This window comes from Stegostoma tigrinum, chromosome 36 (assembly GCF_030684315.1).
Source record: "Stegostoma tigrinum isolate sSteTig4 chromosome 36, sSteTig4.hap1, whole genome shotgun sequence".
NCBI lineage: Eukaryota > Metazoa > Chordata > Chondrichthyes > Orectolobiformes > Stegostomatidae > Stegostoma > Stegostoma tigrinum.
Genome location: NC_081389.1, coordinates 25,938,594 through 25,962,011, shown reverse-complemented (window position 1 = coordinate 25,962,011; position 23,418 = coordinate 25,938,594). Strand labels below are relative to the sequence as shown.

The window sequence follows — 23,418 nt, the reverse complement described above, 5'->3', positions numbered from 1 at the left end:
GTTAAAACACCTGAACCAGAAGCAACAAGTGCATCACACCAGAGGATCATATAAATCCAGAAGGAATCAGCATTGGTAGTTCCTACTATCTCTATCCACGTATGTTTTTTTTTCAGCAATTCAAACCAACATTTCAATTAGAAGTCGGACTGACGATATTGCCTAGAAGGGTAACAAAATGTTTGTCCACCACAGAACAACTGGCTCGGTGAGCTAGCAACTACATCCACAACCTGAGCTACACAAATTTTTGCTTTGACCTTAAAAATTTTATAATTTACTAATCTTACAATTGAAAATAATAACCAGTTTTGATTGATTTGATTTGGCACTTTATTTTAACATGCAACTTCAGAAGGGATTTTAAATAAAATCCTGAATGATATTTAAGTGCTGCAAACTGGAACTTAATTTCAGTTTTTAAAATTTGCAGCATGGTTTTAAAACAAGTATTGGACTATGGATAGCTAACAAGAAGTTAGCGAAAAAGGCACAGCAAACATTCAGCAGGTGTTTTCTTAAAGAAAATACGTCTGAATATTATATAACAAGGTGTAGAGCTAGATGAACACAGCAGGCCAAGCAACATCAGAGGAGCAGGAAAGCTGACATTTCCGGTCTAGACCCTTCCTCAGAAATGGGGGAGGGGAAGGGGATTCTGAAATAAATAGGGAGAGAGGGGAAGGCAGATAGAAGATGGATAGAGGAGAATATAGGTGGAGAGGAGACAGACAGGTCAAAGAGGTGGAGTTGGAGCCAGTAAAGATGAGTTTAGGTGGGGAGTTAGGGAGGGGATAGGTCAGACAAGGGAGGACGGCCAGGGAAGGCGGGATGAGGCAGGTAGGTAGAAGATGAGGGTGGAGCTTGAGGTGGGAGGAGTGGACAGGTGGGAGAAGTGACAGGTTAGGGAGGTGGGGACGAGCTGGACTGATTTTGGGATACGGTCGGGAGAGGGGAGATTTTGAAGCTTTTGACGTCACCTCATGCTCCCACGAGGAGCTTGAACAGTTCATCCACTTCACCAACACCTTCCACCCCAACCTCAAGTTCACCTGGACCATCTCCAACACCTCTCTTCCCTTCCTCAACCCCCACTATTTTCATCTCTGGCAACCACCTGGAAACCAATGTCCATTTCAAGTTTAACTCCCATAGCTACCTAGAATACACCTTCTCACACCCACCTTCCTGCAAAAATGCCATCCCCTATTCCCAATTCCTTCGCCTCTGCTGCATCGGCTCCCAAGGTGAGGTATTCCACTCCTGGACATCCCAGATGTCCTCATTTTTCAAGGACTGCAACTTCCTTTCCACAGAGGTCAAAAACGCCCTTGACCATGTCTCTTGCATCTCCCGCAACAACAACCTAAACAGATTCCCCCTCGACCTCACATACCACCCCAGCAACCTCTGGATCCAACACATCATCCTCCGAGACTTCTGCATCTGAAATCTGACCCCACTACCAAAGACATCTTTCTCTCCCCACCCTTATCTGCTTTACAGAGAGACCACTCTCTCCATGACTCCCTTGTCTGCTCCACACTCACCATCAGCCCCACCACCCCCAGCACTTTTCCCTACAACCACAGGAAATGCTACACCTGCCCCAACACATCTCCCCCTCACCCCCATCCCAGGCCCCAAGGCGGCCTTCCCCCTCAAACAGATGTTCACCTGTACATCTGCGAATGTTTATCTGATAAAGGGTCTAGGCCCGAAATGTCAGCTTTTGTGCTCCTAAGATGCTGCTTGGCCTGCTGTGTTCATCCAGCTCCACACTTTGTTATCTCGGATTCTCCAGCATCTGCAGTTCCCGTTATCTCTCATGCGCTAACGTGGTGTACTGTATCTGCTGTTCCTGACGTGGCCTCCTCTACATCAGGGAAACCAAGCGGAGGCTTGGGGATCGCTTTGTGGAACATCAACTCTTCGGTTGCGACAAACATCTGCACTTTTGAGTCGTGAATCATTTCAACTCCCCTCCCACTCCTTGGATGTCAGGTCCATCCTGGGCCTCCTGCAGTGCCACAATGATGCCACCCGAAGGTTGCGGAAACAGCATCTCATATTTCGCGTTGGAACCCTGCAGCCCAATGATATCAATGTGGACTTCACAAGCTTCAAACTCTCCCCCTCCCACAACTGTATCCCAAAATCAGTAAAGCTCGTCCCCTCCTCCCTAACTTGTTGTTCCTCCCACCTCAAGTCCCACCCCTATTTCCTACCTACCAACCTCATCCCACCTCCTTGGTCTGTCTGTCCTCCCTTGACTGACCTATCCCCTCCCTAATTCCCCACTTAAACTCACCTTTACTGGCTCCAACTTCGCCTCTTTGACCTGTCTGTCTCCTCTTCATCTAGAGTCTCCTCTATCCATCTTCTATCCCCCTCCCCCTCTGTCCCTATTTATTTCAGAATCCCCTTCCCCTCCCCCATTTCTGAGGAAGGGTCTAGACCCGACACATCAGCTTTCCTGCTCCTTTGATGCTGCTTGGCCTGCTGTGTTCATCCAGTTCCACACCTTGGTATATCAGATTCTCCAGTATTGGCAGTTCCTACTATCTCTATACACGAATGAATTTTTTTTCCAGAAAATCAAATATTTCATAAGTTATGTTGCTTTCTCTCAGGACGTTAAAATATGGAGTATCACATTTGTCCATTTTTCAGTTCATACTTAAACCTCATAATTGGAAAAGAAAATAATTTATTATTGCCAGTCTCTTTTCACATTCTCCTAAAGAAGCTATCTGAATGTCCTGGACATATATTAAATGTTATTTATCCAAATCCTCAAAACATAACAATGACACCAAATTTGGAGAAGTGGTAACAGTGAAGATAATACATATTGACTGCATCCGGACATAGCTAGGGTGGAAGAATGGATAGACAAGGAGCTGATGGCATACAACTCCTGGAAATGTGAAGTCATATATCTTGTGAAGAGGACAGAAGCAACAGAGACTACATGGCACCGTTATATAGAGTGTACAGGGGAAAAAAAAAAAGAGAGATCTGGGGTGTACATGCATAAATGAATCTTTAAAGGTGGCAAGAAATATTGAGCACGGTTTGCAAAGTATCTTGTTTCACAAAAAGAGGGATGCAGTTCAAATGCAGGGAAGTTATGTTGATCTCCTGCAAGTCTCTGATTAGGCTGCATTTAAGGATATTACGTTTATCTCTCATCACCATAATATTTGCAGTGGACACTGGGGATGGAATGGTTCTAGGATTGGGGGAATATGAATTTAAAAAAGGTTAATTTGGAGAAACTGAAATTGCTTGGAGCAAATGAGGTCGAGGGAAATTTTTATAAAGATGTACATGTTTGGATGAGAAAGAAAAGGGAAGTCTGGGTTTGGGGCAACAGATTCAGAGAGATCTGAGAAAGAACTTTTTGTATAATGTGGTAATTGCCCACAATATGGTGGAAGCAGAGGCAAATCAGAATCATAGAATCCCAACTGTACGGAATCAGGCCATTTGGCCCATCAAGTCACACTGACCTCCAAAGCACATTCCACACAGGCCTCACCTAAACCCTGTAACTCTGAATTTCCCATTGCTAATCCCTGGACACTACGGGCAATCCAGCATGGCCAATGTAACCTGAACTTTCGGACTGTGGGGAAAAACCAGAGCACCTGGAGCAAATCCACGCAGAAACAGAGTGAAAGTGCAAACTCCACACAGACAGTTGCTCAAGGATGGAATCGAACCCAGATCCCTGGAGCTGTAAGGCAGCTGTGCGAACCACTGTCCTGCACTGATTTTAAAAGGAAATTAGATGGACACTTGAAGGACTCTAGGTCCTGTAGTAGGCTGCCCAAATGGTCCAAGGCACTGAACTCAAGTTCTAGTCTCATCAGAAGCATGGGTTCGAATCTCAATGCTGCCAGCTTTCACTTTAAGGTGAGGTGATGGCCTATTGGTACTATTGCTGGATTAAGAGTCTCAGGTAACGTCATGGGGACACAGCAACTAGCGGAATTTGAATTCAATAAAAGTCAGGAATTAAGAGTCTAAAGTCAATTGTCAGGAAAAATCCATTTGATTCACTAATGTCCTTCAGGGAAGGACATTGATATCCTTATCTTGTCTGTCCTACATGTGACTCCAGACCTACAGCAGTGCGGGTGACTCTTAGCTGCCATCTGGGCAATTAGGAATGGGCAATAAATTCATTCCATGAACAAATACTTAAAAAAATAAATTTGCAGGCTACAGGGATAGAGCCGGAGAATGAAACGAACTGGTCCATGGATAGCCAACAGTATTAAAGGGCTGACTGGCCTCTTTTATACAAAGAACAAAGAAACCTACAGCACAGGAACAGGCCCTTCGGCCCTCCAAGCTTGCGCCGATCAAGATCCTCTGTCTAACCTGTCTTCTATTTTCTAACAGTCTGTGTCCACTTGCTCCCTGGCCATCCATGTACCTGTCCAAATATATCTTAAAAGACGCTAACGTGTCTGGGTCTACCACCTCCGCTGGCAACGCATTCCAGGCACCCATCACCCTCTGTGTAAAGAACTTTCCGCGCATATCTCCCCTAAACTTTCCTCCTCTCACTTTGAACTCATGGCCCCTAGTAATTGAGTCCCCCACTCTGGGGGGTAAAAAGTTTTTTGCTATCCACCGTCTATACCCGTCATGATTTTGTAGACCTCAATCAGGTCCCGCCTCAATCTCCGTCTTTCTAATGAAAATAATCCTAATCTACTCAACCTCTCTTCATAGCTAGCACCCTCCATACCAGGCAACATCCTGGTGAACCTCCTCTGCACCCTCTCCAAAGCATCCACATCCTTTTGGTAATGTGGCGACCAGAACTGTACACACTACTCCAAATGTGGACGAACCAAAGTCCTATACAACTGCAACGTGACCTGCCAACTCTTGTACTCAATACCCCGCCCACTGAAGGAAAGCATGCCATATGCCTTCTTGACCACCCTATTGACCTGCGTTGTCACCTTCACGGAACAATGGACCTGAATACCCAGATCTCTCTGTTCATCAATTTTCCCTAGGACTTTTCCATTTACTGTATAGTTCGCCCTTGAATTTGATCTTCCAAAATGCATCACCTCGCATTTGCCCGGATTGAACTTCATCTGCCATTTATCTGCCCTATTCTCCAGTCTATCTATATTCTGCTGTAATCTCTGATAGTCCCCTTCACTACCTGCTACTCCACCAATCTTAGTGTCATCAGCAAACTTGCTGATCAGACCACCTACACCTTCCTGAAGATCTTTTACATATATCACAAACAACAGTGGTCCCAGCACAGATCCCTGTGGCACACCACTGGTCACAGGTCTCCAATTTGAGAAACTCCCTTCTACTACTACTCTCTGTCTCCTGTTGCCTAGCCAGTTTTTTATCCATCTAGCTAGCACACCCTGGACCCCATGTGACTTCACTTTCTCCATCAGCCTGCCATGGGGAACCTTATCAAACGCCTTATTGAAGTCCATGTATATGACATCTACAGCCTTTCCCTCATCAATCAACTTTGTCACGTCCTCAAAGAATTCTATTAAGTTGGTAAGACATGACCTACCCTGCACAAAACTATGTTGCCTATCACTGATAAGCCCTTTTTCTTCCAAATGGGAATAGATCCTATCCCTCAGTATCTTCTCCAGTAGCTTCCCTACCACTGACGTCAGGCTCACCGGTCGATAATTACCTGGATTTTCCTTGCTGCCTTTTTTAAACAAGGGGCCAACATTAGCAAGTCTCCAGTCCTCCAGGACCTAACCCGTGTCTAAGGACACTGCAAAGATATCTGTTAGGGCCCCGGCTATTTCCACTCTCGCTTCCCTCAGCAACCTGGGATAGATCCCATCCGGACCTGGGGACTTGTCCACCTTAATGTCTTTTAGGATACCTAACACTTCCTCCTTCCTTATGTCAACTTGACCTAGACTAAGCAAACATCTATCCCAAACCTCAACATCCTTCATGTCCCTCTCCTTGGTGAATACCGATGCAAAGTACTCGTTAAGAATGTCACCCATTTTCTCTGACTCAGCACATAACCTTCCTTCTTTGTCCTTAAGTGGGCCAATTCTTTCTCTAGTTACCCTCTTGCTCTTTATATATGAATAAAAGGCTTTGGGATTTTCCTTAACCATGTTTGCCAGCAATATCTCATGTATATACAGTAAATGACTGTGTGTAGCTCATCAAACATTAAAAATTCTTATTGATGTGCAATGATCTTGGTTGAACTTCGAATTTAATGCTTAGAAATAGTATTCAGCCCAATTGATTTATGCAATTTACACATTCTTGACGCCAGCGGCATGGTTATTTTGTTACCCATGGAGCTAATTTGGGTTCAACTCATTCATGAGTGCTAAGTAGTAATGCTCCCAGCACCTAGTCATTTCCCAACATTCTTGAAAAATCACCAGCATTTCATGTGAATTGATAACTGTCACAATTCTAGACAATTTGAAATATTTTCTTACCTGCCTGTTCCAAGGCTACCATTGTCGACTGTTCAATCAAATCCCGTTCAATAAAGCTTCGAAAATCTTCACTGTACACATTTAAATCTGGCAGCTGGAATGTATAAATGGGCATCTCTAAAGGAAACTGCTCATTAGTGCATTCATTTGCTACCTGTGATCGAGCGAGGGACATTATGGCTGAACTTGCATGAGAAATTCCTCGTGAGAGGCGTTTTTCTGAAAAAAATTATAAAGTACTATGATGATGCAAAATCTTGTTGGGTAGAAAATACCAAGAATCTGAAAATTGATTAGAGTGCAACATACAGAAAGTGAAAATGCAAATCTGAATTTCACAAAACAGCATTTGCAAGGCATTATCTGACAAAACAAAAAAAAATTAAAAAATGCAATTTTTCCCTTCATGATAAACATAAGATATTCACTATCACTCGTGTGCAAATATTTTAAAAGTACAGTTTTGATATGATGTTTAAAGTGTTTGTAAATGTCAGTTCATGAACAACTTAAATCTAATATCAAGTGAGGTGAATAGAGAGGAAAAAAATAAAATCAGGATATATCCTGTACATAACACAACACATACATTCAAACTTCTCTTTTTGCACCCAGACATTTCACATAACACAAGATAAAAGTAACTAGATCAGTATTTTTAAATATTGGAGGAAAAATTAATCTGTAAATTTGCAAAGGGGAAATTATGTATTAAACTTTTATACGTTTCTAAAAAACAGGATGTTTCTCCTGTGACTTTGAATTTAAATTAAGAAGGCATTCTCATTACTCTGGTCTTCAGAACTGAAAGTAAGAGTGACAAAACATATCCATCCTCTGCAACGAAATTCTATGTTAAAAGTATGAGTTAGACCACTGTGATGGCAGTGTAAAGTCTGGATTTTAAGTCCAATCATACCTGCGCAAACACAAAACTGTCAGGACAGTAGATTATTTTTTGCAGAAAGTCTTTTTTTGGCAATGTGACAAAAAACAGTGGAACCGCAGATTTTAAAGGCAGTTTGGTCCACATGAGTTGCTACATATATTTTATATAGTAATATTTTAAGAGGTTGTTGACTTGCTCACTAAGCTGGCTTGTTCTTGTTCAGACATTTCGCTGCCATGCTAGGTGACATCAGTGGAGCCTCTGATGAAGCGATGACATTCTACTCTGCTTGGAATTTATACTGTTATGGTGAGTACTGTCATTTCCAGTTTTGATCTGCATGGGTTTATACATGGAGTCCAATTCTGTATGTTTGTTCCCGCAAAATAACCATGGTAGCCAAAGCCAAACATAGACATGCACAGGAATTGGTAGAAACATGGCTTTCCAACCGTACTTCAATCAACAAACATATAGAATTGAATCCCATATACAAACCCACAGGGGTCAAAACCAGAAATGACGCTACTCACCATTACAGACCGGACAGTATACATTCCAAGCAGGGTAGAATAACATCGTTTCATTGGAGGCTCCACTGACGTCACCTAGCATTGTGACAAAGTGTCTGAACAAACACAAGCCAGCTCAGTGAGCAAGTCTTCAGCCTCATCCACAACCCGAGTTACAGATCTTGGGCAATACATAGTTTAGATTAGGAAAGATTAACCAAGAGTTACTTTAAAAAGTAAGTAAAAGAGCAGAGGTAAAATTTTGGAAGAAAACTAGTGCAAACTACAAAAATGGACAGCAAAAGCTTCTTTAAGCATATACAAGGGAAGAGAGTAGATAAAGTGAATGTTGGTCCATTGAAGGGCAAGACTGGAGGGTTAAGAGTAGGGTACACAGTGGGGAACAGAGAAATAGTGGCGACACTAAGTCAATACTTTGCCTCAGTTTTCACACTGGAGGACACTAGTACCACACCATTAGGTCATACAGAGGTTACAGAAAGGGAGAAATTTAGAAGAATCTTCACTAAGGTAAAAGGTATTGAGCAAACTATTGAGATTGAAAGCAGACAGGTTACCAGGACTCAATAATCTGGATCGTAGAACCTTGAAGGAAGTGGCAGCAGGAGTAATGGTTCCATGGTATTATATTCCAAAATTCCGTGGAAGCAGGAAAGGTTCCAGTGGATTAGAAAAATGCTAATATGATGCCCTTACTCAAAAAGGGAGGGAGACAGGAGGGAACGATAAGACCAGCAAGTAATAACAGGAAGTTTGCAAAGACAAAACATAATCACAGTCACCATTTTTTCATGACAAGTAAATGGTGTTTGATGAGTTTGCTTGAGTTCTTTGAAGAAATAACAAGTAAAGTGGATACTGGGGATCATATAGTATAATCTGGGTTTCCAAAGGCATTTGATAAGATGCTGTACAAAAGCTTAATACTCAAGATAAGATCATGTGAGGTTGGGGTTATTACTAGCTTCGAAAGAGGGCTGGCTGACTAACAGAAAGCAGACAGTTGGGATAAATAGGTCACATCGCACCTGCACATCAGTCTGCCTGCCAGCTGAGGACTGGGGAAGGGGAGCATATTTTGCAAAATCTCTTCCCTTCATTTTCTTCCTCTGAGGTGATTTAGTTAAAACCTACAAATTACAAAGAACAAAGAACATTACAGCACAGGAACAGGCCCTTTGGCCCTCCAAGCCTTCGCCGATCTAGATTCTCTATCTAAACATGTCGCCTATTTTCCAAGGATCTGTATCCCTCTGCTCCCTGTCCATTCATGTATCTGTCTAGATGCATCTTAAATGATGTCATCGAGCCCACCTCTACCACCTCCGCTGGCAATGCATTCCAGGAATCCACCACCCTCTGCGTAAAGAACTTTCCACAAATATCTCTGTTAAGCTTTTCCCCTCTCACCTTGAAATCTTGATCCCTAGTAATGGAGTCCCCCAAACTGGGAAAAACTTCTTGCTATCTACCCTGTCTATACCTCTCATGATTCTGTAGACCTCAATCAGGTTCCCCCCTCAACCTTCGTCTTTCTAATGTAAATAATCCTATAACTACTCAACCTCTCTTCATAGCTAGCACCCTCCATACCAGGCAACATCTCTGCACCCTCTCCAAAACATCCACTTCCTTTTGGTAATGTGGCGACCAGAACCGTACGCAGTATGCCAAATGTGGTCGAACGAAAGTCCTTTACAACTGCAATATGACATGCCAACTCTTGTACTTGATACCCCGTCCAACAAATGAAAGCATGTTGTATGCCTTCTTGACCGCTCTATTGACCTGCGTTGCCACCTTCAGGGTACAATGGACCTGAACACCCAGATCACTCTGTGCATCAATTTTCCCCAGGGCTTTTCCATTTACCGTATAGTTCGCTCTTGAATTGGATCTTCCAAAATGCATCACCTCGCATTGCCTGGATTGAACTCCATCTGCCATTTCTGCGCCCAACTCTCCAATCTGTCTACACTCTGCAGCATTCTCCAACAGTCCCCTTAACTACCTGCTACTCACCAATCTTAGTGTCATCTGAAAACTTGCTAATCAGACCATCTATACCTTCCTCCAGGTCATTTATGTGCGTCACAAACAACAGTAGTCCCAACACAGATCCCTGTGGAACACCACTGGTCACAGTTCTCCATTTGAGAAACTCCCTTCCACTACACCTCTGTCTCCTGTTGCCCAGCCAGTTCTCTATCCATCTAGCTAGTACACCCTGGACCCCATGCAACTTCACCTTCTCCACCAGCCTACCATGGAGAACCTTATCAAACGCCTTACTGAAGTCCACGAATATGGCATCTACAGGCTTTCTCTCGTCTATCAACTTTGTCACTTCCTCAAAGAATTCTATCAAGTTGGTAGGATATGACCTTCCCTGCACAAAACCATGCTGCCCATCACTAATAAGCCCATTTTCTTCCAAATGTAAATAGGTCCTATCCCTCAGTATCTTCTCCAGCAGCTTCCGCACCACTGACGTCAGGTCTATAATTACCTGGATTATCCTTGCTCCCCTTCTTAAACAAGGGGACAACATTAGCAATTTTCCAGTTCTCCGGGACCTCACCCATGCTCAAGGATGCTGCAAAGATATCAGTTAAGGCCCCAGCTATTTCCTCTCTCGCTTCCCTCAGTAACCTAGGATAGATCCCATCCGTGTCTGGGGACTTGTACACCCCTTTGCCCTTTAGAATAAACAACATTTTGCCCTTTCTTATGCTGACTTTACCTAGAGTAATCAAACATCAATCCCTAACCTCAACATCTATCATGTCCCTCTCCTCGGTGAATACCGATGCAAAGTACTCATTAAGAATCTCATTCATTTTCTCTGACTCCTCGCATAACGTCCCTCCTTTGTCCTTGAGTGGGCCACCACTTTCTCGAGTTACCTTCTTGCTCCTTGTGTATGAATAAAAAGCTTTGGGATTTTCCTTAACCCTGTTTGCTAAAGATATTTCATGACCCCTTTTAGCCCTCTTAATTCCTCGTTTCAGATTGGTTCTACTTTCCCAATATTCTTCCAAAGCTTCGTCTGTTTTCAGTGAACACATTATTTAAAAGGAATAGACAGGACAGATGCAGGGAAGATGTTTCTCTTGTGTGGGAGTCTGGTATAACGCAGGAATATAATTTAGAACCAAGATGAGAAGCATTTGTTCACTCAGAGGAAGCTGAGGCTATTTAAAGTAGATAGATTTCTGATTAACAATGATGTCAAGTTCATATGCAAACTTAAGTTGCCAGGTCATTTAAAGCTGTCCTTAAGCCCCAGTTGGGGAAACCAGTGCATTGTCAGCATTTTTCAACAATGGTACTTGTATGACACAGTAAAAGATGGGCTGTTTTGAATTTAGGCCCTTTAGGCGTCAACGTCTCAGCATTAGTACAGAACTTTTTTTTGTTCTATTTTGTAACTACATATGTAAATGACTATACTGCAGGTAAAGCAATATTTTTTATAATGATTCAAAATACATGAACAGGAAAGGTTTAGCCGAATATGAGCCAAATAGGTCTAGTTTAGTTTGGGAAACCTGTTCGGCATGGATGAGGTGGACCAAAGGTTCTGTTTCTACGCTGTATGACTCTAATTAGCAAGGTAGTCGGCACAACATCGAGGGCCGAAGGGCCTGTACTGTGCTGTTATGTTCTATGTTCTACATATGGGATCCAGCAGAGCTAGCCATTTGGATACAAAATTGCCTTGAAGGTAGGAGGATAGTTGTGAGGAGGGTAGTTTATCGGACTGGAGGCCTTCAACCAGCAGTGTGCCACAAGGATCGGTGCTGGGTCCACTGCTTTGTGACATTTACATTAATGATTTGGACTGAATATAGCAGGAATGGTTAGTAAGTTTGCAGATGACACCAAAATTGGTGGTATTGTGGAGAGTGAAGAAGGTCATCTCAAAGTGCAATAGAAGCTTGATCAGATGAGTTGATGGGCCAAGGAGTGGAGTTTAATTTAGCTAAGTGTGTGAGGTGTTGCATTTTGGTAAGGCAAATCAGGGCAGGATTTACACACTTAATGGTAGGGCCCTGGACAGTATTGCCAAGCAAAGAGACTTTGGGGGTACACGTTCATAGTTCCTTGAAGATGGAGTTGAAGGTCGACAAGGTAATGAAGGGGGCATTTGGTATGTTTGCCTTTATTGGTCAGTGCATTGATTGTAGGGGTTGGGACGTCATGTTGTGGCATAATAGGACACTTGAAATACTGCATTCAATTCTGGTCTCCATGCTATCAGAAAGATGCCGTTAAACTTGAAAATGTTTACAAGGATGTTGCTAGGGTGGACAGTTTGAGCTACAGGGAGAGGTTAAATAGGCTGGGGCTATTTTCCCTGAAGCATCAGAGGCTGAGGGGTGACCTTACAGAGGTTTATAACATCATGAAGAGAATGGATAGAGTGAATAGCCAAGATCTTTTCCCCAGAGAGTACAAAACTAGAGAGCATAGGTTTAAGGTGAGGTGGGACAAATATAAAGGGGACCTGATGGGCAATTTTTTCACGCATTGGGTAGTGCATGTATGGAATGAGCTGCTACAGGAAGTGGAGGAGGCTGGTCCAATTATAAATTTCAAAAGGCATCTGGATCGGTACACGAGTAGGTAGGATTTAGACAGATATGGGCCAAATGTTGGCAAATGGGATGTGATAAATTTAGGGTATCTGATTAGCATGGGCAAGTTGGACAGAAGGATCTGTTTCCGCGCTGTTTATCTCTATCACTCTATGACCTGTAGGAGTGTTGCATGCCGACAATTAAACACATTACCTTGAGAAAACTCATCCTGTCTCTGCTCAAACTTTTTCACTTGGTTGGACAGTTCTTTGTCTTGCTGCTTGTAGAAGCTTCCTTCGTTGAACTCATGAGGCAGATTCCCAGTTTGAACTTGCCGAAGTTGTTCAAAGTCATTCAGTGCTGCACTCAGATCCCAGTTTTTACCTACGAAGGTAAAATTGTACATTGTGCATTAATATCCAAGTATGACTAATATGATTTCTAAAGGGAAATCCATCAGCCGATTTCCCTCCACATTCCTTTATTTAGGAGTCAAACGCTTTGTGGATGAAATTCACTATTTTAAAACAAATTCAGAAATAAAATCAAGATAGGAATATTTGTTCATTACAATTCTACGAGTCTATTTAGAAAAAAAAATTGGATATATACTTGTATGATCACTAAGCAATAAAATTCTGAAACTTGGAACTCATTTTTAGATTTGTGATGATGCAACTGCTCATCAAATAATTAACAAAGTAATAATAATCAATCAATATCACTACTGGACAATGATTTGCCGAGTTCTGTGCAGTACTGCACGCAGAACATTTTGACATTCAAAACCTCCACATGTGGCCTTGGCTCAGTGATAGCACTCTTGCCTCAGATTGTGGGTTCAAGCCCCACTTCAGTGATTTGGACACAAAGTTTGGGCTGAAATTTCAGTGCAGTCCTGATGTCATTTCTGCATTCTGTTTCAGATTATTACAACAAAGGACAAGGCTTTGTGTTCATCATTGAGTAAAAGCGCTTTGAAAGATATACATTTAGTCCTATTTCTCCAATCTCCTTCACAAAAACGCACAAGAATGTACTTTTCAAGTATACTTCCAATTTCTTATTGAAAATTACTCTTAAATCTTCTTTTTCAGACAGTATATTCTAGATCATATTGATTCACAATGCTAAATAACTTCTCCATTTCCCTTTGGGTTTTTTTGCTAGTTAACTGCAATCCATAGTCTTCGGGATGGTGGGCAAAATGCTTTCTGTCCTCTCAGGTGGGCTTTAAAGATTTCATGCTACTTTTCAAAAAGGCCAGAAAAATTCTTCTACTGTGCTGGCCAATATTTACTCCTCAAGTAATGAGTATCTATATTACTTCAGTAATTGATGTCATTGCAGTTTGAAGGAATGTTGCTATGCATAAAATTATAAGTGACTCTACTTCAGAAGAATTATTTAGTTGTGAAAGATGAGGTATCCCAATGGTTTAACATATTGAGCAACTCTCCTGAATACAGAGATAATGCATTGGCTTGCACTTCAGATTGAGACTAATGTAGGCTGGTGAGTCTTGTATTCCCTTTGGCTGTAAGTCTTTGACACATTTACAAGAAGTGAAAAGTAGGGAAGAAGGAACATGAGTAAGCCATTCAGCCACTTGAGCCTGTTCTGCCATTCAATTAGGCCATGGCTGATCTGTACTTCCAGTTGTATTTACATTTTAGTATCATGTTTGTGGAACACAGCAGAGCTTCCTTCAGACAATTTAAAATATTAATCAATTCTAACTAACCAGAATAATTGTTTCCTAAACTAATTTCTATTCCTAAGTACATTGTAAATGATGAAACTATTTTTCAACGTAAGCATCAACTTCAGAACGAGGCTGAATATATATGTCTAGGCATCATCCTCATGCCAATGATCATTTTAATTTGATTTAATATCAAACTTACTATAATTGTGTGAGGGACTTGAAGCACGCTTCAATAAAAAAAAGCCGGCATTTCAACCATAGCAGATTGCTCAGCATTCAGAGCACATCCATGCCATTCAATATGTGGATATGTTAAACCATAACTTGGCTTGCTGCATGCCAAGGCAATCTGATAACAAAGAGGAGTCAGTGTCTTGTTGATGGCTATCTAGACATTTTAGAGCAGAATTAAGATTCAACTATTTTGTCGAGGATCTGGAGTTACATATAAGCCATGCCAGGTATGAATGACAGATTTCTTTCCTCAAAGGACATTAATGAATCAGGTGATTTTTTTTAATAACAATCTAGAATCTGCATGTCACCTTAACTGAAACTAGCTTCATTTATTCTAGGTATATTTAATTCAACTGAATTTAAGTGCCTGAGCTGCTCTGGTGGGAACTAATGCTTGTCACCAGCTCACAAGTTCAATTCAGTTTTTTTGTAGACTAAATTGAAGCAACAAAAAAAGTCAACAATTAACCAGCAAATTAAAAGGGAACAATCAAATTTGTCTAAAGCAGCTTGTAGCTTGATTAGAAGAAAGATTGTTTATGAATATTGTTATCATTATAGGTTCTTCAGATTAATATCCCTGAATCACCTTTGGAACATGAAACTGCTTTTGTTGAAGAGAAAACTTGCTATTATTCATAAACAGCATTCACCTTTATGATTCATGTTTATGCAGCAAATGCTTGTGCTGTGACCTTACCTAAAAGTTAGTTTAATTTTAGAGAAATTGAAGCCTTGATTGTTTTATCTTCCAGTACTAGAATTCACACTCAAAACTACCAAGTGTGAGCACCCAATCCTCTTGACAAGTTAAGAAACTGAAAATTTTCTACAAATTGCCCATGTCTGTATGTTTATTCCCTCCCTCCTCCCAACGCCCACCCCCACCCAAACACAGCAGAGATACTGAATGAAATCAAATTGAAATAGTGGGCAGAGTGATACTCTATTTACAATAATTCCAAAAAACCTTAACATCGTACAGCATTAGAGGTCAAGTCATAAAATCAATTTTAATGCAAAAGGAGGCCACTTAGTCCATCAAGCTCATACTGGCTTGTTGCACAACAATGTAGCTTGTCTTACTCCTCCCATAGCCCTTCAAATAGTCATCTAATTTTCTTTTGGAATAATTTGTTTATTCCCAATTCCAGAAAAAAACTTCTTTACCCAGAGCATGGTGAGAATATAGTGTGAGGGAGCACATTTTTGTTTTCCTTTTTCAATTGTAAACTGAAATGAATGTTGGATTATGATATAGGTACACATTTTTAGCTGTGTAAGACACTGATTTTTTTTGAAGCAGTGACATTGTAACACAGGGACAATGGTCTAAGGAGTTTCTGAGTCAAAGAAAAACTGCCTGACGACAGCCTTGGATTGGTTGAGTTGCAGTCTGTTGCAAATCTCTAAATGTAGAGAGACACCTTGATTTGAAAAACTGAAAATCTCTCTCCCTCTCCCCCACCCCCCCCCCCCCCACCCCCCCACCCCTCCTTTTCCTGATGAGTGAAATCTGTTTTGAAGAGAGAATTCTAATAGGTTTTTTCTTTGGTTTGTCAGATCAATCATTGAAATGAAAAATGACTATTGCTTTACAGGCAACAGCTTGTCATCATTGCTGAAGTCAAAATGAGGTGTATGAGATAATTTAACCCACCTTTGTAGTGTGGACATTTGATCTTCAGAATTTTGCTCCCTGTCTTTTTTTGTACCAATAATGTGTCAAACCGATAGTCTTTAAAGGAATATGGTTTAAGAAGCATAGTACTAGATTAGTAGTCTTTTTATGCCCCTCTGCTATTTGTTAATGTTAGGTGTATTACAATAAATAGTTTTTTTTTATTATTGACAAAATTTGGTGTGAATTGTTTTTGTTCTGAACAACTGAGAGTCAGACAAGCTGTCATCCTAGATGTCCAACTAGGATTTTATACATTTTGTGAAGACCTGTGGAACAGTATGATTATCAGTACATTCTTCGCAGTTCAATCATGCCAGTAGAACTTGCAATCATGGGAATAGGTGCATTTAAGAAGGAAGTAAATAAGGAATTAAGTTGCTCACATGTAAATAAGGAAGAATGAGAGATTCAAGTGGAGAATAAATACAGGTATAGATTAATTGCAATAAATGGCCTGTTTTTGTGCTGTTAGTCCAATACAGTTCCATTTAAGAACTCAAACAGATGCTGCACAATCCACAAAGGAAAATTTAAAAACAATGAAGCTTCTTGGGGAAAACAGCAAGTAATGTAAAATTTCTCACAATTTTAATATTCAAAAAACTTGATCACATCAGTGGGCTGATATTATCTAGTCTGATACCTACATGAAGCCAGTTACACAAATATTCAAAAAATGGAATCAATTTATATTGCTGAACATTATTTAGAAAGGATACTTAGAACAAGATGTAACCTTTAACACGTTGTGGGGAGTGAGCACCTAGCAAAGTTCAAACCCTATTCCGTGTAAGTTGGTTGAATCTGTCAAGGCAACTAAGGACCAAGCCTTTGGAATGCTCTCCCTCAGAAAACAGTGAAAGCTACATTATTGAACCTTTGAAAGGTTGATACAGTTAAATTTTGACAAAGAAGACAAAGATTATGGGGGCAAAAACTGCAAAGTGGAGATGTGACCTCATTCACATGATCTTACTGAATGATGGAGACGCTCAAAGGGCTGAATGGCCTATTCCACTAGTATAGCCTATGATTTAATGACATGAAAACTGGCCTCAGTAATACCAAGTTATAAGTGATGGGCTTGGTGGATGCTGAAAATGCTCAGAAATCCATCTTTAGTACTTTCAAATGACTCCTACTGAGAGGTCCAATATGTGGGAACATTAGAAAGAAAAGAGAGGGATCATGCTTTAATCCACACAAACAATATTCTACACCTGCATTCAATATCGTGCCTTTCCCTATGGAGGGTAGGCATAACTGGTTAGATCAACATTTGTTACCTACTCCTTTTCTCAACAGTTTTTACTAAATTCTGTATTTGTAAAGTTAGCATTTCTTAACTTGACCACATGATGTAGGAGCGTGACGTTTTGATTGGTTATTGGCCAGATTTGTTTATTTTATGCTGCTATTTAAACTGCTCCAATGCAGAATACCACCACTCACGCTAGTTGTTCACATTCTGCGGGAGTGGGAGCTACATGCTAGAACCATTACAACCCATAATGGTCAGGTATATCCAGTGCTGATAGGAAGGGTATTCCAGGGAATAGTGAAGCAAGGGCAATAAAGTTTGAGGGAAACTTGCAGGTGGTCGTGTTCCCAGCCATCTGCTTCCTTGCCTATCTACATAGAGGTTGTGGAATTTGGAAGGTGCTTTCAAAAGTAGGTATGACAAATTACTGCAGTGCATCTTGTATAAAATGCACACATGTGCCATTTTGTATTTATGGTTGACTGGATGTTTAAAGGAGATGATGGGGTGCCAATCACACGGGTTGCTTTGTTCTGAATGGCATCAAGGTTTTACAACGTTGATAGACTTGTAATTCCCTAAGTATTCCATCACACTCCTGAATTGTGTTTTGTAGATGGAGAACAGGTTTTCAGAAAATCAGGCGGTAAATTACTTTCTACAGAATTCCCAGTGACTGACACATTCTTGAAGCCACAGAGTTTCTGGCCAGTGGTAACTCCAGGATATTGATAACCAAAGGATGCTATGCAAAATGTTTGGCCACTGGATCAAGGAACCAGAAGTCTACCAGAGTTTATGTCACCATACTCCAGAAAATGGTCATGGCTTCACAACAGGAGAGCAGAGGGGGAAAACTAAATAAAATAAACCAACAAATAATTATAAAATTGCTGCATGATGAGAAATGGAAGGCGTCAGATTATTAGCACATTTGCTTTACAATCCTCATATCTACATTGATCCACATTTTAGAAGGCACCTAAGGAATTTCATACATGTATATAAACTAATATTATTTATATGGAACCACTCTACCACTAATTCCAATTATAGTTCAACTCTCCTACAGTTCCTTACAACCTTAAACTGAATTAATTTGCATGAAATTCAGCTCATGGTCATAAAAAGCAAACAATTACAAAACTCACTTTGTATGGATCAAAACAACGTTACAAAGAATAGTAAATGAAATGTTATGTGATTCATTTTCTGTAAACTTCTTCATAAAAATTTAACATGAATCCAAGACTGCCACCACCCCCCCCACCACATGACTACAGCCGTGACTCAAAGGATTATTTGTTCCTTATCACCTATAGGTTTCCCAGATGACAGCATAAGCTTTTAACAGCATTGGCTCATTACAATAGTTTTAAGTCATTAGTGGCAATCCCTTGAAATCAAGGGTAATATCCATCAGACTAGAGGAGTCTTCAGATGACTGGGGAGCCCAATTTTGGTTCCACAAGTTTGCCTGCAGTACCTCTAAAGGGAAACTTGTCTCTCTCCTATAACAGGGAAATCAACTAGTCTCCCGACACTGTGCTGCTTGGCAATATACTGCAGGTCAATTTGGAGATTGCTAGATGATCAATCAATAGCAGCCTAATGAAGTCTACCCATCCCAATATCCTTCCTGCCTAGTGACAGAAAGTACCAAGTAATCTTCTCAGAGTGGCCAAGCTAACATGAGATCTTTACAATGTGGATCAAATTTCATTTTACAATTTATTGTATTGATCACTCACAGCATCATGTCTTTGTAGAATTCAAAAGCTAAATGTATGAAAATTATATGGCATATTAATACTTGTCAGGGTTTTCCTTCATTTCATATCACACTGTCCACAAACCCATTCTATTTTGACTGATTATATATTTTTATATAGGCAGAACAAAAACAGGTGGCCAGAAGAATGTGTTATTGGCTGATCAACACTGATGAAACTCCCTGAATCTAAGTTCCTAAGAGTCCACCAAAAGCATTCGTTATGCTGGATGATGAGTGTTGGAATTCTTAGATTATGGAGTCATGACAGGAAAAAAGTCATTTTACGTCAGTCCAGTAGGTAAGAAGCCATGGATGTTGATGCCTGTTTAAAAAGTGGGCCATCAATATTATTCTGCTAGGAAGTGCGCTTTCTCTTAGGTAGGCAATAAGAATTTAATGAAGGGCCTTGGCATCAATTCAGAAGTAGTATTTTCATAAATAGACTTGCTGGTTCCAAAATTATCAATACCTTCACTGAGAAACAAGAATGAGACAGAGGTTAAACTGCTTACTGAAACATATAAACAGACATACATTCTGACCAAATGGACTAAAATAGCTTCAAAAGAATTCTTTATCCCCCACTCCTGCAGGATGTGAACAGCTAGCTCAAGTGGTGGTATTCTTCACTGGAACAGTTTAACACTGGCCAATTACCAAACAAACAGTCATACTGCTACACCATGTGGATCTAGCTAAGAAATTCTAAACATTACAAATACGGATCATAGAATCCCTACAGTGTGGAAACAGGCCCTTCGGCTCAACAAGTCCACACAGAACCTCAGAGCATCCCACCCAGACCCATCTCCCTATAACCCACCTAACCTACCACACCCCCCGAATACTATGGGCAATTTCCCGTGGCCAATCCACCTAACCTGCACATCTCTGGGTGGAAACCAGAGCACCGAGAGAAAACCCACGCAGACACAGGGAGAATGTGCAAACTCCAAACAGACAGTCACACGATCACACGAGGCTGGAACTGAACCAGGGTCCCTGGCGCTGAGGCAGCAGTGCTAACCACTGTGCTACCCCTAACATAGTAGAACGTAGCAAAAACAATTGAAAAAAAATGTGCAACACCAAAATATTTTAGCCCTTTTTAGTGAAGATTACACAATGTTATATAATAACAATAAACAATATTTTGACTTCAGCATTTAACTCACCTTCCAGCAGGTCTCTTGCCAGACCAGGTTCTGCCCCAGTGGAGCGAACAAAGTCTGACAGGACCGAATCCATATCAAGTGTCATGTGATCATGTAGACGCTCTACTTGAAATACAGCAGAACTGGTTTTGATCACCAGGCCTTTAGCTCGTCATCTGTTAAAAAATATAATAGCAGTTTCCAGGGCATATAAAACAAACTTTATGTCAATCATCACTCCAGGAAGAGCCTATGGCTACTGTCCTCTGACTGCTGCAATCAGTCAGGGAAGTACAACATCTCTCACAGAATTACTTGCTTGTTTTCTGCTGCTCAAAGTAATATGAATGCAACAGCTCACTCCTAACTGTTTGTACCATTCAGTAGCTGTGAAAGTAACAACTCCACCAGTGTGTGACAATGACTCATATCTTATGAAGCAAAAGAATAGAGAAAACAATCCACAACTGCAAACGGGATGCAGTTGGAAGTTAATGACTATTCTATTGCACCACACTAAGTAATTAAAAATTAAAATCCAAAGTGACTCCATTTCTTAGCCAATGCAAAACAAGTTTGTTTCACAAAAGTAAAAGCTGTTGAAATCCAAATGAAAGAAGTGTAAATAGCAGGTAGCATAGCACCAAAACTTAATTTTGCAAAGACCTACTTATGCTGCTATTTTAAATAAACATCACAGCAGTACTTAGAGGATATTCCTGGGACATTGTCCAGTGAAGCCAAATGGGTGGAACTGAGAGATATGGAGGGAGTGATCACTTTGATGGGATTGCACTATAGGCTCCGCAATTGTCAGTGGGAAATTAAAGAGCACAGCTGCAAGGAGATTGCAGATAGCCCTATGTACAATGTGTTCGTAACAGAGGAGTTTTAACTATCCAGGCAGAGATTGGGACTGCCACAGTGTTAAGGGCTTGGATGGAGAGAAATTTGTTAAGTGTGTTCAAGAAAACTTCTTCAATCAATAAGTAGATGGTCCTACTGGAGAATGGGTAAAACTCTTACCTCCTCTTGGCAAATAAGGCAGGGCAAATGACTGAGGTGTTACTGGGGTAGCACTTTGGGACTGGTCCATAAGTTAAAGTTCTAAACTCATGGATGATAATGGAATAGTGTACGTTAGATGGGCTTCAGATTGGTTTCTTGGGTCGGCGCAACATCGAGGGCTGAAGGGCCTTTGCTGCGCTGTAGTGTTCTATGTTCTAAACTGGGGCAAGGCCAGCTTTGATGGTATTAAGCAGGAACTTTCAAAGTTGATTGGGTGGGGCTGTTCGCAGGTAAAGGCGCATCTGGTAAGTGGGATACATTCAAAAATGCAATAACGAGCGCTCAGACACAGTATGCTCCTTTTAGTGTGAAGGAGCACAAATGTTGGCAAGAATAGGGAACACTGGATGACTGGGGATGTTGAGGCTCTGGTCAAGAAAAAGAAAGAGGCATGCGTCAGGTATAAGATAGCTGGGATCAAGGGAATCCCACGTGGGGAGTAGAGGAGTACACTTCGGAGGGAAATCAAGAGGGGAAAACAAGAGGACATAAAGGTAGCTTTGGCAAATAAAGTTAGGAGAATCCAAATAGATTCTGCAAGTATATTAAGGACAAACACCGACTAGGGAGAGAATAAGGCCCCTATTAGGCCATCTATGTGTGGAACCACAGGAGATGGAGGAGATACTAAACAAATATTTCATGCCAGTATTTACCGTGGAGAAAGACATGGAAGCTAGGAATCTCGGAAATAAAATGGGATGTCTCGAAAAGAGTCCACATTACAGTAGTAGTAGTCCTGGAGGTCTCAAATGCAAAAAGGTAGAAAAAAAAAACTCCTCGATCTGATGAAGTGTAGCCGAGGATATTTGAGAGAAGCCAAGGAAGAAATTGCGGGGTCTTTAACAGAGATATTTGTCGCATTGTGAATGGAAGAGGCTAATGTTGTGCCACTATTTAAGAAAGCTAGGGGATTCTGGACTGGTGAGCCTGACATCAGTAGTGGGTACGTTGTTGCAGGAGATCCTAATAAACAGGACTGAAATCCATTTGGAGAGGAAAGGACAGGTTAGGGATAGTCAGCATGGCTTTGTGAGTGGGAAATCATGTTTCTTAAACTCGATAGGGTTTTTTTTCTAATTTAGGTGAACCAGAAGATAGATGAAAGCAGAGTGGTAGGCATTATCTACATGGACTTTGGCAAGACCTTTGATCAGGTTCCACATGGTAGACTGGTAAGGTTAGATCACATGGGATCCAGAGAGATCTAGCCAATTAGATACAAAATTAGCTTGATGGTAGGAGACAGGATAGCGGTGGACACCTGTGACCAGCAGCGTGCCGCAAGAATTGCTGCTGGGTCCACTCTGCCCATCATTTATCTAAAAAAATTTGGATGAGAATATAGGAGGCATGGTAAGTTTGCGGATGACACCAAACTGATCATATAAGTGGACAGTGAAGCAAGTTATCTTAGTGTATAACAGGATCTTGATCAACTGGGCCAGTGGCCAGTGAGGAATGGTAGATGGAGTTTAATTTAACAAAATGCAACACCTTGCATTAATCTAAGACAAACCAGGGCAAAAATTACACAGTTAATGCTCAGGCTCTGAGGAGTGTTGTCGAACAGACCAAGGGATGCAGGTACATAGTTCCTTGAAAGTGGTACCACAGGTAGACAGGATGCTGAAGGCAGCACTTGGCATGCTTATCTTCGTCTGTCAGAGCACTGATTACAGGTGTTGGGCATTATGTTATGTCTTGGTGAGGCCACATTTGGAGTGCTGTGTAAAATTCTAGTCACCTGCCTAGAAGATGGATGTTATTAAACTGGAAAGGGTGCAAAAAAAAATTACAAGGATGTTACCAACACTGGAGGTTTCGGATAGGCTGGGACTGTTTTTCCTGGAGTGTAAGAGGCTGAAGGGTGACCTTATGGTGATTTATAAAATAATGAGGGACGTAGATAAGATGAATAACCAAGGGCATAGGTTTAAGGAGAGAAGGAAAGATTTAAAAGGAACCGGAGGAGCAACTTTTTCCAAACAAAGGGTGATGCATATATGGAACAAGCTACCAGAGGAAGTGGT

General features: G+C 41.1%; 1 protein-coding gene across 5 annotated transcripts in view; it reads right to left on the bottom strand.

Moving 5' to 3' along the window:
• Positions 1–23,418, bottom strand: part of otud7a (OTU deubiquitinase 7A) — a 163,811-nt gene that overhangs the window by 59,613 nt on the left and 80,780 nt on the right. For 3 of the 5 annotated variants that reach the window (XM_048520796.2, XM_059640113.1, XM_059640114.1), the window contains exons 2-4: positions 20,339–20,493; positions 12,713–12,883; positions 6,495–6,713 (exon numbers count right to left, since the gene is read on the bottom strand). In XM_048520796.2, coding sequence (XP_048376753.1) covers positions 6,495–6,713; positions 12,713–12,883; positions 20,339–20,423 — 475 coding nt within the window. In that variant the 5' untranslated portion in view covers positions 20,424–20,493. Of the gene's footprint in view, positions 1–6,494; positions 6,714–8,944; positions 9,040–12,712; positions 12,884–20,338; positions 20,494–23,418 lie in introns of those variants that run through there. The other 2 variants (XM_048520801.2, XM_048520800.1) reach the window with 2 other exon arrangements.